Source organism: Talpa europaea (genome assembly GCF_964194135.1).
Source record: "Talpa europaea genome assembly, chromosome: 11".
Taxonomy (NCBI): Eukaryota; Metazoa; Chordata; class Mammalia; order Eulipotyphla; family Talpidae; genus Talpa; species Talpa europaea.
In genome coordinates, this window is record NC_140078.1 from 44,851,747 (window position 1) to 44,865,785 (window position 14,039).

At 35.0% G+C, this 14,039-nt stretch overlaps 1 protein-coding gene across 1 annotated transcript in view; it reads right to left on the bottom strand.

Moving 5' to 3' along the window:
- The window catches only part of SPMIP7 (sperm microtubule inner protein 7), a gene marked incomplete at its 5' end in the record, with an annotated part of 67,055 nt that overhangs the window by 12,429 nt on the left and 40,587 nt on the right, over positions 1-14,039 (bottom strand). Inside the window, 2 exons of the mRNA XM_084248452.1 lie at positions 5,512-5,619; positions 6,948-6,989. Coding sequence (XP_084104578.1) covers positions 5,512-5,619; positions 6,948-6,989 — 150 coding nt within the window. The remainder of the gene's footprint in view (positions 1-5,511; positions 5,620-6,947; positions 6,990-14,039) is intronic.

Here is a 14,039-nt window from a genome sequence, read left to right on the forward strand (position 1 = left end):
TGGTCAAATTAACTTCTAAATAAAACCCCTAAATTCTTAAAAAAAAAAAAAAAAGAAAAAGAGGTTGTTCTTTTAGGCACTCAGGCAATGTGTGATCTGGGGATCTTACATCATCTATCTGGGCCTCATGCTCCTCATTCTCTAAAGTGGAATAGAACCTGTGTCCACACCTCTACCTTTACAACTTGATCACACAATTTTGAAAAACAAATTAAAGTAGATTTAAAAGGCAGAAGTTCCAAGCTAATAAAAAGAAGTACCATTCATAACCTCATCCTTTACCTGGGTTGCAGTGATACTTGCTTTATAGATGCAACATAGTACTGACCAGCAGGCAGGGCCCCCTTCTCCTTTACCAGACTTTGACCAGAAGCTGCCTGGGGTCCATTTTGAACAATCATTCGTTCTTTGCAAAAGTTTCAGCACAGAAATTATTGAGGTAAAGGCACAATAAATATGATACCATGTGAAGTTCTAAAGTAAAAGATTACAGCCTAGTGGAAAACAGCATAGTGGAGGTGGCTGGCTGACTTGGGAAAGCCAGCAAATGAAGTCTGGAAAGCATCAGGTCAGGTATGAGGCCTGGGTTTTGCCACTTTCCACTTCAGGCTGTCTGTCACCAGCCATTCATCCCTACTGCTATGTGCCTCAGCGACCTCACTGATGAATAAGGAGCTGGACCAGGAAAGAGGCACATGCCTATGAACCCAGGGCACTTGACCAGTTAGTCCATCACAGTGGAGTACATTTCCTTCAATGTGCTCAATGCTCCAGGGCAAGGACAGGTGGGTATACCTTGGGAGCCTCCTCTGTGCATTCTGGTACTTTCAACCACCATGTGCTTGGTACAATGACTCCTGAATGTAAAACATTCTGAAACTACATGGAACTCTATAATAAAATGAGCTTTTCTTCAACTTACAAAAAAATGTAGCTCTTATATTGAAAAGAAAGATTGAGAAAAGATTTGGAAAAGGTGGATCCTTATGTTAGTTTTACCAAAACGTCTTTGCTTTTAAGTAAGTGATTTTATATCATTTTTTAAAAAATCCCTAAATAGTGCCCTAATCTAGTAAACAGTACATATTTGTTGAAAAAACAAAAAAGTGGTTTCCTGTCCTGAGCTTCAAGAATTCCTGTTGAGCCTAACAGACACTGTTAGGCTCTGAATTTTCTTAATTCCTAAAAGAGTTAAAAGTTAGGAACTGCAGTGGAAGCTGCATTAATATTTTGAGTGACTTAACTTTAAATGTCTTTTAGTAAATGGACATGACTCCCAAATCAGAAAATATTTTATTTTTTAATGAAATACTTAACAATTTTGTATTAAGGAATTTGTTTTACAGAAATGCCTACATAACATGAAACATAAATGTAGAGGTTATTTGTTGCTGTGTTATTTGCAACAACAAACAATTTAGTATTAACTTGGCCTATGTAAACTACAATGTAGCCTTGTAGTGGAATGTCATGTAATCATTAAAAGATTTTAATAGCCTTGCATAATATCAGGGAAAATGTCCATTTCATATTTCAAACTTACATATACATACTCCATCGTATGCACTCACAATACACACACACCTTACAGACCTTCATTCATGCTTGGGCTAAAAGTCTAAAAATATATCAAAATTTTATTATTGGAATTGAAAATGGAAGATACATTTTATACCTTAAACATATTTGAATTATTTTTATAATGAAAACATTTGGAAGAAAATAAAAATGGTGAAATATAATGCTAGCATCAGGTGAGTATAAATGCTGACATATACTTCTAGAAAATGATTTAGCAATGTGCTTAAGAACATTTATATATTTTGACTCTATAATCCATTTCTAGGAGTCTCCCTTAAGTAATTTCAAATCATGAAAAGAATTCATATAAAAGCATTATTTATCATAACAAAAAGTGGAAAGGATTTATGTATGTAGTCAATGACAGTACATATACAGAAGTAAAATTTTGATGTTGTAAGGTTAAGGTGGTAAAACATTTATGTGCAGTATGCACATAGCTATTAAATATACAAAAACAAGACTAAAAGTGCATATGATAGATCGCATTATGCCCAAATCTTAATAATAGCTATATTTTTATGAGATTTTTCATATAATTTATGTGAGATTTTGCATATAATTTGTATTTTTTTCTGTGCTCTCCTCTAATAATCATATTCAATTCTGCAACAATAAAAACTACTTGTTAAATTATTAGTATAATCATCATCTATATAAAAAATCAGACATGTCAAATGACCAGAAAAGAAAATCAATTAATGAGGAAGATTTGAAAAACATTCATGCTCTGAGGAAATTGGTGATTGCAGTGAGGCAAAGATCTGAACTGAAGAGTCATTGACCTTAAGTGTGTGTCTGAACATGATTTCCATTGAAGGGGCAAGGGCACAGCCCCACCCATTGTGCTGAAGTATCATCAATTATGAGGAAAAGCCTAAAGACTTCATATCTATTTTCTTTTATAGAAAGCTCAATATAAGAAAATAAAGAAAGATTTATTTTTAATTTTTGAAGAGGGTGCTAGTCTATTCCATACTTGGCACAAAATAAAGTTATGTGTTTCTGAGATTTAAACTTTATGTAACTGACATATTTTATGTATTTTTTTTTGTACTTTTGCTTTTTGTGCTGAATGTGGTATTCAGCACATTGTGAATGTGAAAAACCACAAAATAATTTTATTTAGAGATTCATGTTTATGCAGTAAAACTATAAAGTAATGGGGGCAATATATAAGCATGAAGTCTAATGGTGATGATTTCCGGGTTGGAGAAAGGGACCTAGACAATAAGGAGAGGAGCATATAGGTGACTTAGTATTGGTATTAGTAAAAACTGATATTGGTAAAATACCATCTCTTTAGTGCAGAGGGATGCATAGACATTTACTTGTTATTTTGACTTATATTTAATATATGAATTTATACAGTTACATATATTTAAGTATTTCATAATGAGAATGGAAAACATTTCTTTGTGTTAAAAGGTAAAGATTCTGTTAACAATTGAAATCTAATCAAAAGAAGAAACTTTGCAACCTTGGAGGCCCTCTAGTGCCCATATTGGACAAGTACAGTTAAGGCTTTCAATTCTCTTACATGATCCACTCAAAATTTCGTTTCCTTAAAAACACAAATTAACACCAAGAGAAGAAGGAATATTCCCAAAATTATTGAGGTTAAATAGTACGTTATACATCAAAATTTAAAACACAGCCATACTTCATTCTTTCAAAAATAACCCCAAACATATTTTTATTCTTTGCAAGAACGTTCCATAAAACATTTCAAAATTCAAATACACATTTCAAAGATGAGACAGTTTTTAAAAGGCTATAGAATTGAAAAAAATAGTCTTTTCCCTCATAGTCTCCCTTTAAAATTTTTAGAATTACTACGCTTAATAGCAATAATTTTCTTATTGAATTTATGAAAAAAAATCACACTAAGTGTCTCTTCCTCAGAACTCAGGTCTAATGTTATATCCCTCAAGTCATGTGTGTTAGAGAGATCTTTCTAGATATATGAGCTTTGAAAACACTAAGCTAATATTTTAGGAGATTTGTTCCATCCTCCTTTATATTACAATTATTTGTATACAGAGCTTATGTGCCTGTCAGATTTTTATGTAATATGAAGACAAAATCTTTTCTTTTTTACTTTTCTGTTCATTCACAGAAACTGGAACATTTTGGATACATTTTTTTCCAGTTAATTTAAGAGACATAACATTATTTTAAAACCAACTTTAGTTTGAAACATTTTGTAGTTAGACCAAATTTGTCAAAAGAATTAGCCAGAGACAGTAGCCAGATATATTCAAAATTATTGTAGGATATAGTGTAAAGGGCAGCTAATGTGAAATTTAACTAGATTGTGTCATAGGCACAATTTATGTTTAAAAAGGTAGAAATCAGCTAACATTTAAAATACTGTTGGGATTCAAACTATAGCCTTGCATGAAATCTGGCAGCTAAATTCCACAAAAAAAAGAACACAGAACTTTAACTTCAAGTGTGTCTTGTGAATACTAGGGAAGAAATTTATCAACCTCAGAATTCCCATTGGCAAAAGTGAATTCGCATGTAGTATGCATATACATAATGGAAACAAACACACCTGCAGCATTCCTGGACTATACTTGCCACCCACCCAGTGCATTGTTCTAGGAAGCAACACACTAGCACTGAAATTCTCATTTATCTTGTTTTTAAAAAGGAGCCCTTTTTCACTAAATAACAAAGTATTATGTGTCTCAACATGCTTTATAAATGTTGATCCCCCATAATCCCCTTGCTTGGTGATATTTACCTCTATAGGTTTCAGATGAAGAAACTGAAGTCACAGATAAAGTGACTGCTCAAGGTGCTGAGGTTACTCAGTTCCCAAACTGTGCTTACCTTTGTGACAAATTGTAGTTCTTTGTTTTGTTGCCCACAAAGTATTTTTTTCTTTTAATGTATAGCTATTATTTTAATAATATATATGTATTTCATCGTTGCTCATTTTTTCTTTTTCATTTTTTCTTTTAGCATTTATAATTTTTTACATTTTTTAGACAATATTTGCTTCCCCCCACCCCTTCAGATTGAGTCCCCATAAATCTCCTTCCCCAAGGCACCCATGCACCATCACCACAGTCACATGTGCTCCTCCCTCCCTCCCTCTCACCCCTGTCCCTCCTCCTCCCCTGCAGTATGTCTCTGGTTAATAATTGTCTGTTTTTGCTTTGTTGTGTTTTGTACTGTTATTATTTTTTTACACTGATGTCTTATTTGGTTCCCCTACATTCCTGTTATAAGTGAAATCATACAATATTTTTCTTTTTCCTTCTGGTTTATTTCACTGAGCATAATTCCTTCTAGCTCCATCCATGTTGCTGCGAATGACATGAGTTTATCCTTTTTGATTTCTCCTCTCAGGTGCAGTCCCCATAAAATTCCCACCACCGGTGCATCATCACCATAGTCTCTTGTGCTCTTCCCTCCACTGTTTTGATCCCTCCCTCTTCCTTGCAGAATGTCTCTGATTTATAGTTGCCTGCTATTTTTTAAAATTTGTTATTATTATTTTCCTGATCCCTTGCTTGGTTCACCTATATTCCTCCTATAAGTGAAACCATCCTATATTTTTCTTTTTCCTTCTGGCTTATTTCACTGACCATAATCCCTTCCAGCTCCATCCATGTTGCTGCAAATGGCATGAGTTCATCTTTTTTGATTGCTTAATAGTATCTCTTGTGCATGTGTGTATGTGTGTGTGTGTGTATATATATATATATATACATGCATACATACATACACCATTTTGGGGCATTTGGGTTATTTCCACATTTTACCTATTGTAAATAATGTTCTTTCAAGAAAAATTTACCTTTCTTCTTAAGCTATGTTCAATAAAGATCGTTATTTCTTCATTTGCAATAGATCCCCATTACTGTTTCTTATCCTTAGTCATAAGTAAGGGGAATAATTCTGAGAAGAGCTCACCGACTTGTATTTGTATAAATTGCTCTGGAGCTCCGAGGTTTGGCTAGAGATGTGATGTCTCCAAAAGGGTTGTCAATATCATCATCATTTGCAGATTGTACACATCCGCTGTTGGGGATAGGGGAGAGAACAGTGTATGTCATTTTTTAAGAAGAAATAAATAACCATGTTCTAACTTCCAAAGGAAATCTTACTTGCCAAAATAGATCAAAAATTTCAAATGCGAAAAATTAATTGTGATGATGAAATGATTTGCTGAAAGAAAGGAAAATTTCTCTTTTTCAGAGTGAGTCTCCAGGCTCTTGTGATCTTAAGTTTGGGCCAGGTAAGAGTAACAGCTAACTTGTATTTTTGAGAAAAATAACTATTTCTGCAGTCTTTGAGCAAAATTTTCACTGGAGTCTGGGGGCGGCCTGCAATAAGACAGAGACAAGTACAGTGCTCCTGTGGAGATGGAAATGTGTATAAGTGAGCAAGGATCCTGGCCAACCAGTGATGGATGTGTCTAGGGGAACTGTGAGAAGGCCTAGTGGCTGTGTGGACATATATCAGAGTGTCCTAGTCAATTTTACTGCAGTGCAGAAAAGGCAACATTAATGAAGGTGGAAGAAAAGGGCCAGACCCCTCAATTTTCTTGCATTTACTTTGCTCCAAGTACCATAATCAAATATTTCTGTTCCCCTAAAATTCACATCTTGAAATTGTAATGCCCAAAGGTTATGGTTTTTGAAGGTGGGGTTTTTAGGAGGTGGGAGGAGCTTAGGTCATGAGGGTAGAGCCCTCATGAATGGGATTAATACTTTTATAAGTGACCTCACAAAGCTCCCTTGCCCTTCCACCATGTGATGACACAAGGATAAGTCCATGAGGACCCAGAGGTTCCTCTCTCAGCCAAACTGGCTTCCTGATGTAGAACTGTGAGAAAGAATTGCTGCTTCTAAGCCACCCAGTCTACATTATTTTATTATAGAGACTAAGACACAAAGTTATCTTCAATCTAAATCAAGAGTACTCCAAATGATGGAGAATAATCATCTTTGTCATCCTTGGAAATCCAGACTTAAATTTAGAAAAAATATAAGTTTACATTTCTTACACTTCGCTGTTGGTGTGCACCTCATATCTTCCACATCAAGTATAAAGTCTTTTGATTATAATAGTTATTATTATTAGCATCCAAAGTATTTTATGAAATAAAATTTGGGGAAACAGAAAAATACTGCCCCCTTTCTTTCTTTTATCAAAATCTTCAACCTTTAACAAAACTTCCAGAGCTAGAAAGATATTGGAAATAATTTTTAATTTCCACTTATCTTAAAATAACTTTTAAGTTATTTTTTAAAATTATCTTAAAAAGAGAATTTATGAATATGAATGAGCTGAAAGCAACTACAACTTAGATGTAAATTTTAAAAACATTAGGGAATATTACTTACGTATAGAGTGGAATATATTTGCTTCTAGAACATGGGCTCACACTTAGAAGAAGAGAAAATATATGCAGTTGAGCTACTGACATTAACTTAATTAAATATGAAATAACTATAGTATTTCTATTATTCAAATAAAAGAATTCTGCAGAGATATAAGAATTTAAGCTTGAAATTTGAAACTAAAAATACTTTAAAATGTAGTTTTAAATGAAAATCAAAACCAGGACAAATTAACTCCAGATTTCAGTTGACATATTCTTTGTTGAATCTTATGATTTAACTCTATGTCACTCTGTTTCTTCATTTTTTATTTTTTGATGTAGAATTCCCTACTGATAATACTTGAAATATTTGCCAAGGGTTAACCTCTCATTTTCTTAGATAAATTATTTATATTTAAGTGCATCTTACTGATCAGCTAGTCTAATCTTCTATATCAGAGATAAACCAGCTTCAGCGCATGTAAGTTGAGTAACATATACAAGGTTGCAGCTATTTTCAGCATAAAGTTATTTTGTATTTTCCTTCTCTAGCCTGAGAATTAGTCATTTTCTAAGGATTTAAACATTTATTTTACTAGAGTGTGCTATTATTTTACCACATGATATATAAATTAAAAGGTGCTAATAAAGTTTTCCACTAGCACACATAATTTTAAGAGTCAGTACCAATTTACAATTTTATTCTTTTAAAAGATTTTTGAACGGGATTATCAATAATTTCAACTTGCTGTATTTATAAGGATCTTATATGTATTTTTAAAGATTTTATTTTCTTTATTTATACAAGAACTGGGGTACAGGCCAGAAGCGCAGGAGGGTGACAGAATTCACCAGAGACAGAATGGGGAGCAGAACAGGCAGATGACTGAAAACACTGCTGAGGAGAGGAGCGGGCTAGACCGGAGAGGTCTGCCATGCCATGTGGGTATCTCCCTGGCCAGCTTAGAATCGAACCCATGCTGCAGAGGTTGTGGACTTCTTCACAGCGCTGTACTCAACCTGCCGCACCACCAGGGAGGCCCTGGATCTTATATTTTTGAAAGAATCTTTTATTGAAATAGTTTTATTTAAATTACTATCATTCAATTCATGCAGTGTAGTCTATTTCTTATGTTGGGGCTTTTACACATCTTTGAAACCATTTTTAAGAAGTTATTTCAAAATTTTGCATGCTAGATTTTATTTATTCACAGATAGCAAGATGGGAAATGTATTTATTTTTTAGTTATATTTATTGAGACAATATTGATTTACATCGCAGTGTATGTCTGAGGAGTATAGGTTTATGCCTCTATAGTCATATGTTATTTCACCACACCCACCACTGAAGCCCCAGTAATCCTCCATTACACCACCCTCTCCACTTTGCCCCCACTCCAACTCATCCCTCTCTGGTAATTTTAGTCATAATTCAATGTGTTCTTTCCCCTTCTGTTTTCACCCCTCTCCTCTCACTCTCCTTCCTCCTCCCCTCCTGGATGCCTCAGATCTGTAGTCAGTTTTCAATGTTTGTCTTTGTATGAACTTGTGTTTGGTTTCTCTATATTCCAAATATAAGTGAAAACCATCCAATATTTAGCTTTTTCCTTCTGACTTACTTAACATAGAATACTCCCTTCCAGCTCCATCCATGTTGCCCCAAATAGCATGAGTTTATCTTTTTTTGAGAGCTGAGGAGTTTCCATTGTGTATATATACTACATTTTCCTGATCTATCCATCCATATTGGGACATTTAGTTTGTTTCCATAGCTTGGCTATTGTAAATACTGCTGCAATAAAGACAGGAGTGCAAGTTTCTTTTAAAATTTGTGTTTCTAGGCCTTCCTGGTAGCACAAGGGGTTAAGACACAACCTATGCCATTCGCAGCAACATGGATGGATCTAGAGGGAATTATGCTCAGTGAAATAAGACAGAGGAAAAAGAAAAATATCGCATGATTTCACTTATAACATGAATATAAGGGAAACCAAATAAGATATCAGTGTAAAAATATAATAACAGTACAAAACACAACAAAGCAAAAACAGACAATTATAAATCAGAGACATAGTGCAGGGGGGGAAGAGGGAGAGGGGACCAAGGGAGAAAGGGAGGAGCACAGGGGACTGAGGTGATGGTGCATGGCTGCATTGGGGAAGGAAACTCTATGGGGTGTAGGGGCAGGATGGGCACTGAGCAGGTCATCTATGATCCGGCAGTCAAGTAAAGGAGAGTCTTAGAGCCCTCGGTGGCTTTCTCAGTTTTTTATTGAGCTTTACATGCACTGCAGCAACCAGGCACATGGCAGGCAGGAGTGCCAGGGGGGCAGGAGGCTGCCAGGCCTCCAAGCCCCCAGCAAGTCTTCACTCTGGGCTTCTCTGGCCTTCTTTCTCCCCTTCTCTCTCCTGCCTCTTCTGCTTCTCTCTCTCTCGTTTCTCTGCTGCTTCTTTACTGCTTCTGCTTCTTTACAGCTTTTGCTTCTCTGGGGGACTATCTCAATACTCCTCTCATGGCCCACAGAAGTAAATAAGACAGCTTGCAACAATGTAACAACTGCAGGTGCCTGTCAGGCAGGGCAATCCTAATGGTGTGAGGGCAGAAAAGCCTGAAAACCATTTATCCTACAGGGGACTACACTTAAAGGGGTGGGGGCAAGCAAATAATGTTTAAAAATGAACAATGATGTAAAAAAAATTAAAAATTAATTAAAAAAAAATACAACCTATGAAGCTATCCATAGCTGTTGCAGCACAAGTTAGATCCCCAGCCAAGGAGCTACCCACCAGACTGATTATTTGCATATGGAAGGCAACTGATTTTTGTTTATTTTCTAAACCTGCCGGGTACTGAGCTGGTTTATTGTTTTCATTAGTATTTCTGTGGATGTTGAAGGTTTATCTGTGTATGTGATCATATCATCTGGAAATAATGTTAGCTTTAATTATTCTTTCCCTGTTTGGATTTCTTTTATGTCTTTCTCTTGTCTAATTACTCTAGCTAGGACTTGCAGTAGTATGTTAAATATCAGAAGTGAAAGCTGACACCCTTGTCTTTACCAGATCTCAGGCTTTTCTTTCAGGTTATTCACCATTAAGAATGGTGTTAACTGTGGGTTTGTCCTTTTATTGTGTTAAGTTTTGTTCCTTTCATTCAAAAATTTTCAAGGACTTTCATTATGAATGAATATTGAACATTATCAGATACCTTCTCAGCATCTATTAATATGATAACATGGTTTTTATTTTTCTTTTTTATCAATTTAGTGAATCACATTGATTGAATTTGGATTTTGAACCATCTTTGAATCCCTGGAATAAATCCCACTTGGTAATCCTTTTAATGTATCGTTGGATTTTGTTTGCTAAAATTTTATTGAGGATTTTAGCATCTATTTCATTAAGAGATTGGTCTATAGTTTTCTGCTTTTGTGTTGTCTTTGTTTGGTTTTGGTATTAGTGTGATGTTGGCCTCATAAAATGCATTTGGAAATATTCTTTCAGAATTTTTTTAACAGAACTTGAGCAGGCCACATATTATTTTACCTTTGAAAGCTTGGTAGAACTCTCATATGAAACCATCTGGTCCTGAGCTTTGGAAAAATTTTTACTACTGTTTCAATTTCCCTGCTTGTAATTGATTTGTTTAAATTTTCTTTTTCTTCCTTATTCAGTCATAGGTGATTGCATAATTCTAATAATTTTTCCATCTCATCTAGATTGTATAAATGTGTATAAATATTCATAGTAGGCCCTCTCTGGTGGTGCAAGGGGTTGAGATGCAACCTATGGAGCTGTCCTCAGCCACTACAGCATGAGTTCAATCCCTGCCTGGTCAGGGAGCTACCCACATGGCGCAGCAGACCTCTTCTGACTTGGCCACTGCTCCCCTCAGCAGTGTATTGCTATCAGTCTGCCTGTTCTGTTCCCCAACTCTGTCTCTGGTGAATCCTCTCACTCCGTACACCTCTGACCTGTACCCCAGTTCTTGTATGCATAAATAAATCTTTAAAAAAATAAATATTCATATGAGTCTCTAATTATCCTCTGGATTTCTGGCATGTCTATTGTAATTTTAGAACTTTCATTTATGAACTTAATTGTTTGAATTTTCTCCTACTTTTTCTTTGTGAGCCTAGCTAGAGGTTTGTCTATTTTGTTTATTTTTTCAAAGAACTAGCTTTTGGTTTCATAGATCTTTTGGACTGTCTTTTTTTACTTCTATTTTATGTATTTCTGTTTTGATTTAATTATTTCCTTTCTTCTGCTAGATTTTGGCTTTTTTGTTCTTCTTTTGCTAGTTCTTCAGGATTAGAGAGTGACAATAAAATTTATGTATGGTGATGAGGCTCAATATGGTTCTCAATATTGTCACTATTTGCATTTTCAGATACAACAGGTAAACTTGATTTTATTTATCATATTTCTACTACATTATTCTTTTTATATTTTAATCATAAATATCCCTTTTATTCAGTTATTCATTTTTCATTTTTTATAAACAATAGTAAGTTATTTCCCACAGTTTTGGACTAAGATTTCTAAAATCATTGTAGCTGCAAAAAAAAAAAAAATCAGTCATGAGGATCCACTTAATTATAGACAGCTAACTTTTCACTATAAACTCAGGTGGCAGGATGGGTGACGTGTCTTTCTGGAGCCTCTGAATTAAGGGTATTTTTGAGGTCTTTGCCTCAGGGCTAACTACCACCCAAAGGCTCTGGACTTGTAACACCATTACCCCTGAAGGCTATGATTTTAACATATCAATTTGTGGGGAAATAAACATTCATCTGTACACAATTAATGCAATGTACTTACAATTGCACATATTTTTCATATATTTGAGAAAATACATACATGTATTTATTTTCTCTATTTCAATTATTTTAATGCTATTTCTGAATAATGATCTTTAGTATGTTTGAACCCCTTGCATTATCTGTCTCACCTCCAAAGTGGTGCGCCTTGCTGTCCTAGGTGATGTCTACTTGTTCATGTAAAGCCTCCTCACTGACATCTTTTCTTTTTTAATTTGTATTTTTAAATTAGAGGTATCATTGGTTTACAACCTTGTATATGACTTAGGGGATGTGGTCCACGCTTCTTTTTTTTTAAGATTTATTTATTTATGCATACAAGAACTGCGGTGCAGGCCAGAGGTGCGGGGGCTAAGAGGATTCACTAGTGACAGGTGGGGAACAGAACAGGCAAATCGACTGAAATACACTGCTGAGGGGAGCAGCTGGCCAGGCAGGAAAGGTCTGCTGTACCATGTGGGTAACTCCCTAGCAGGCTGGGGATCGAACTCATGCAGCAGTGGCTGCGAATAGCTTCATAGCTTGCCTCTTAACACAACCAGGGAGGCCCTGGGTCCATGCTTCTGATATATACCAGACTACACCTACCACCAAATCACCATCCTCCAGTTTGTCCCCTTTTGCCTTTGTTTTCAACTCCCACTGTCAATTAAACCATGCTGGATTCTGCAGACATTTCTGAACTTTGTTTTAGTTTACTCCACCTATGAAAGAAATCATCCAGTATTTGTGTTTCTCCCTCTTGCCTATTTTACTTAGCACAACCATCTCCAATCCATCCACATTATCACAGATGGTAGTTCTTCATTTTTGAAATAGCTGAACAGTATTCCATGATGTGTATGTACTACATCTTGCTAATCCAGTCCTCAGTCTTGGGACATTTAGTTATTTCCGCAGTTTGGCTATTGTAAATAGTGCTACAATGAACACAGGAGTGCATTCAAATTAGTGTTTTTGCATTCTTTGGATAAATGCCAAAGGGTGGAATTACTGGACTATGGTATATCTATTTTTTTAATTTATTTTTTATTATTGAATATATTTTATTTTATATAATTATTATGTCATTTTCATTTTTGCACAATGTATGCATTTTGATTTTGGTTATATTCCCCATACAATTCCACTCCCCTTATTTCGACCCTAATCCCTCCTCTCATCCTCTGCCTCCCCTCGTAGTGTATCTTTGGTTTATAGTTGCTTGTTGATTTTGATTTTTTTCTTTATTATAATTAGGAAAAAGACTAATTATAATATGGTGTATCTATTTTTAACATTTTGGGGAACCGCACTACAATTTTCCATAGGGGCTGGACCAGTATGCGATCCTATCAAAAACATACATATATTCCTCTTCATTCACACTTTTGCCAGCACTTGTTCTTTCTGGGATTTTTGTTATGTGTCATTCTCACATGTAACACTAGAGTGAGGCAGTGCTCACTGTGGTTTTGCTTTGCATTTCCCTGAATACAAGTGATGTTGAACATTTTTCAAGTGCTTATAGGTCATTTGTATGTCTCCTGGAAGAAGTGTCTATTTAACTTCCCTGCCCACCATTCTTTGATTGGGTTCTTCTCTTTTTATTGAGTTTCATGACCTCTTGGTACATCATGGACATTATCCCCTTGTTGTATGTATGAGGTGCAAATATTTTCATCCACTCATTTAGGTTGTCTTTTTATTTTAACTTATAGCTATAGCTTGGTTTCTTTTATTGCACAGAAGCTTCTTGGTTTGATGTCATCCCATTTGTTTATTTTTGCGTTATTATTTTGATATTGGAATAGAGTCCCCAAAGACATCATTGAATCCAATGTTGTATAGTGTTTTGCCTATGTTTTCATCTATATATTTAATGAATTCTGGTCTTAAATTCAAGTCTTTGATCCATTTTGATTATGGTGTGAGAAAATAAGGTGGTTTCGTTTTCCTTTGTGTTGTTTGCCAGTTTACCCAGCACCATTTGTTTGAAGAGACTTTCTTCTCTCCCTTGTGTATTCTTGGTTTCTTTGTCATAGATTAACTATCCATATAAATTTGAGTCTATTTCTGGGATCTTAATTCTATTCCATTGGTTTATGTGCCTGTGTTTATTCCATTATCATACTCTTTTGACTATCAACTTGACTACTATCAATTTGAAATGTGAAAGTTTGATATTACCATTTCCCTTCTTTTTAAATCAAAATTTATTTGTTTATTCAGGATCTTTTGTGGTTACATATAAATTTCAATAATGTTTGTGGTTTCTTTGAAGAAGTCCATTGAAATTTTGATAAGGATTGCATT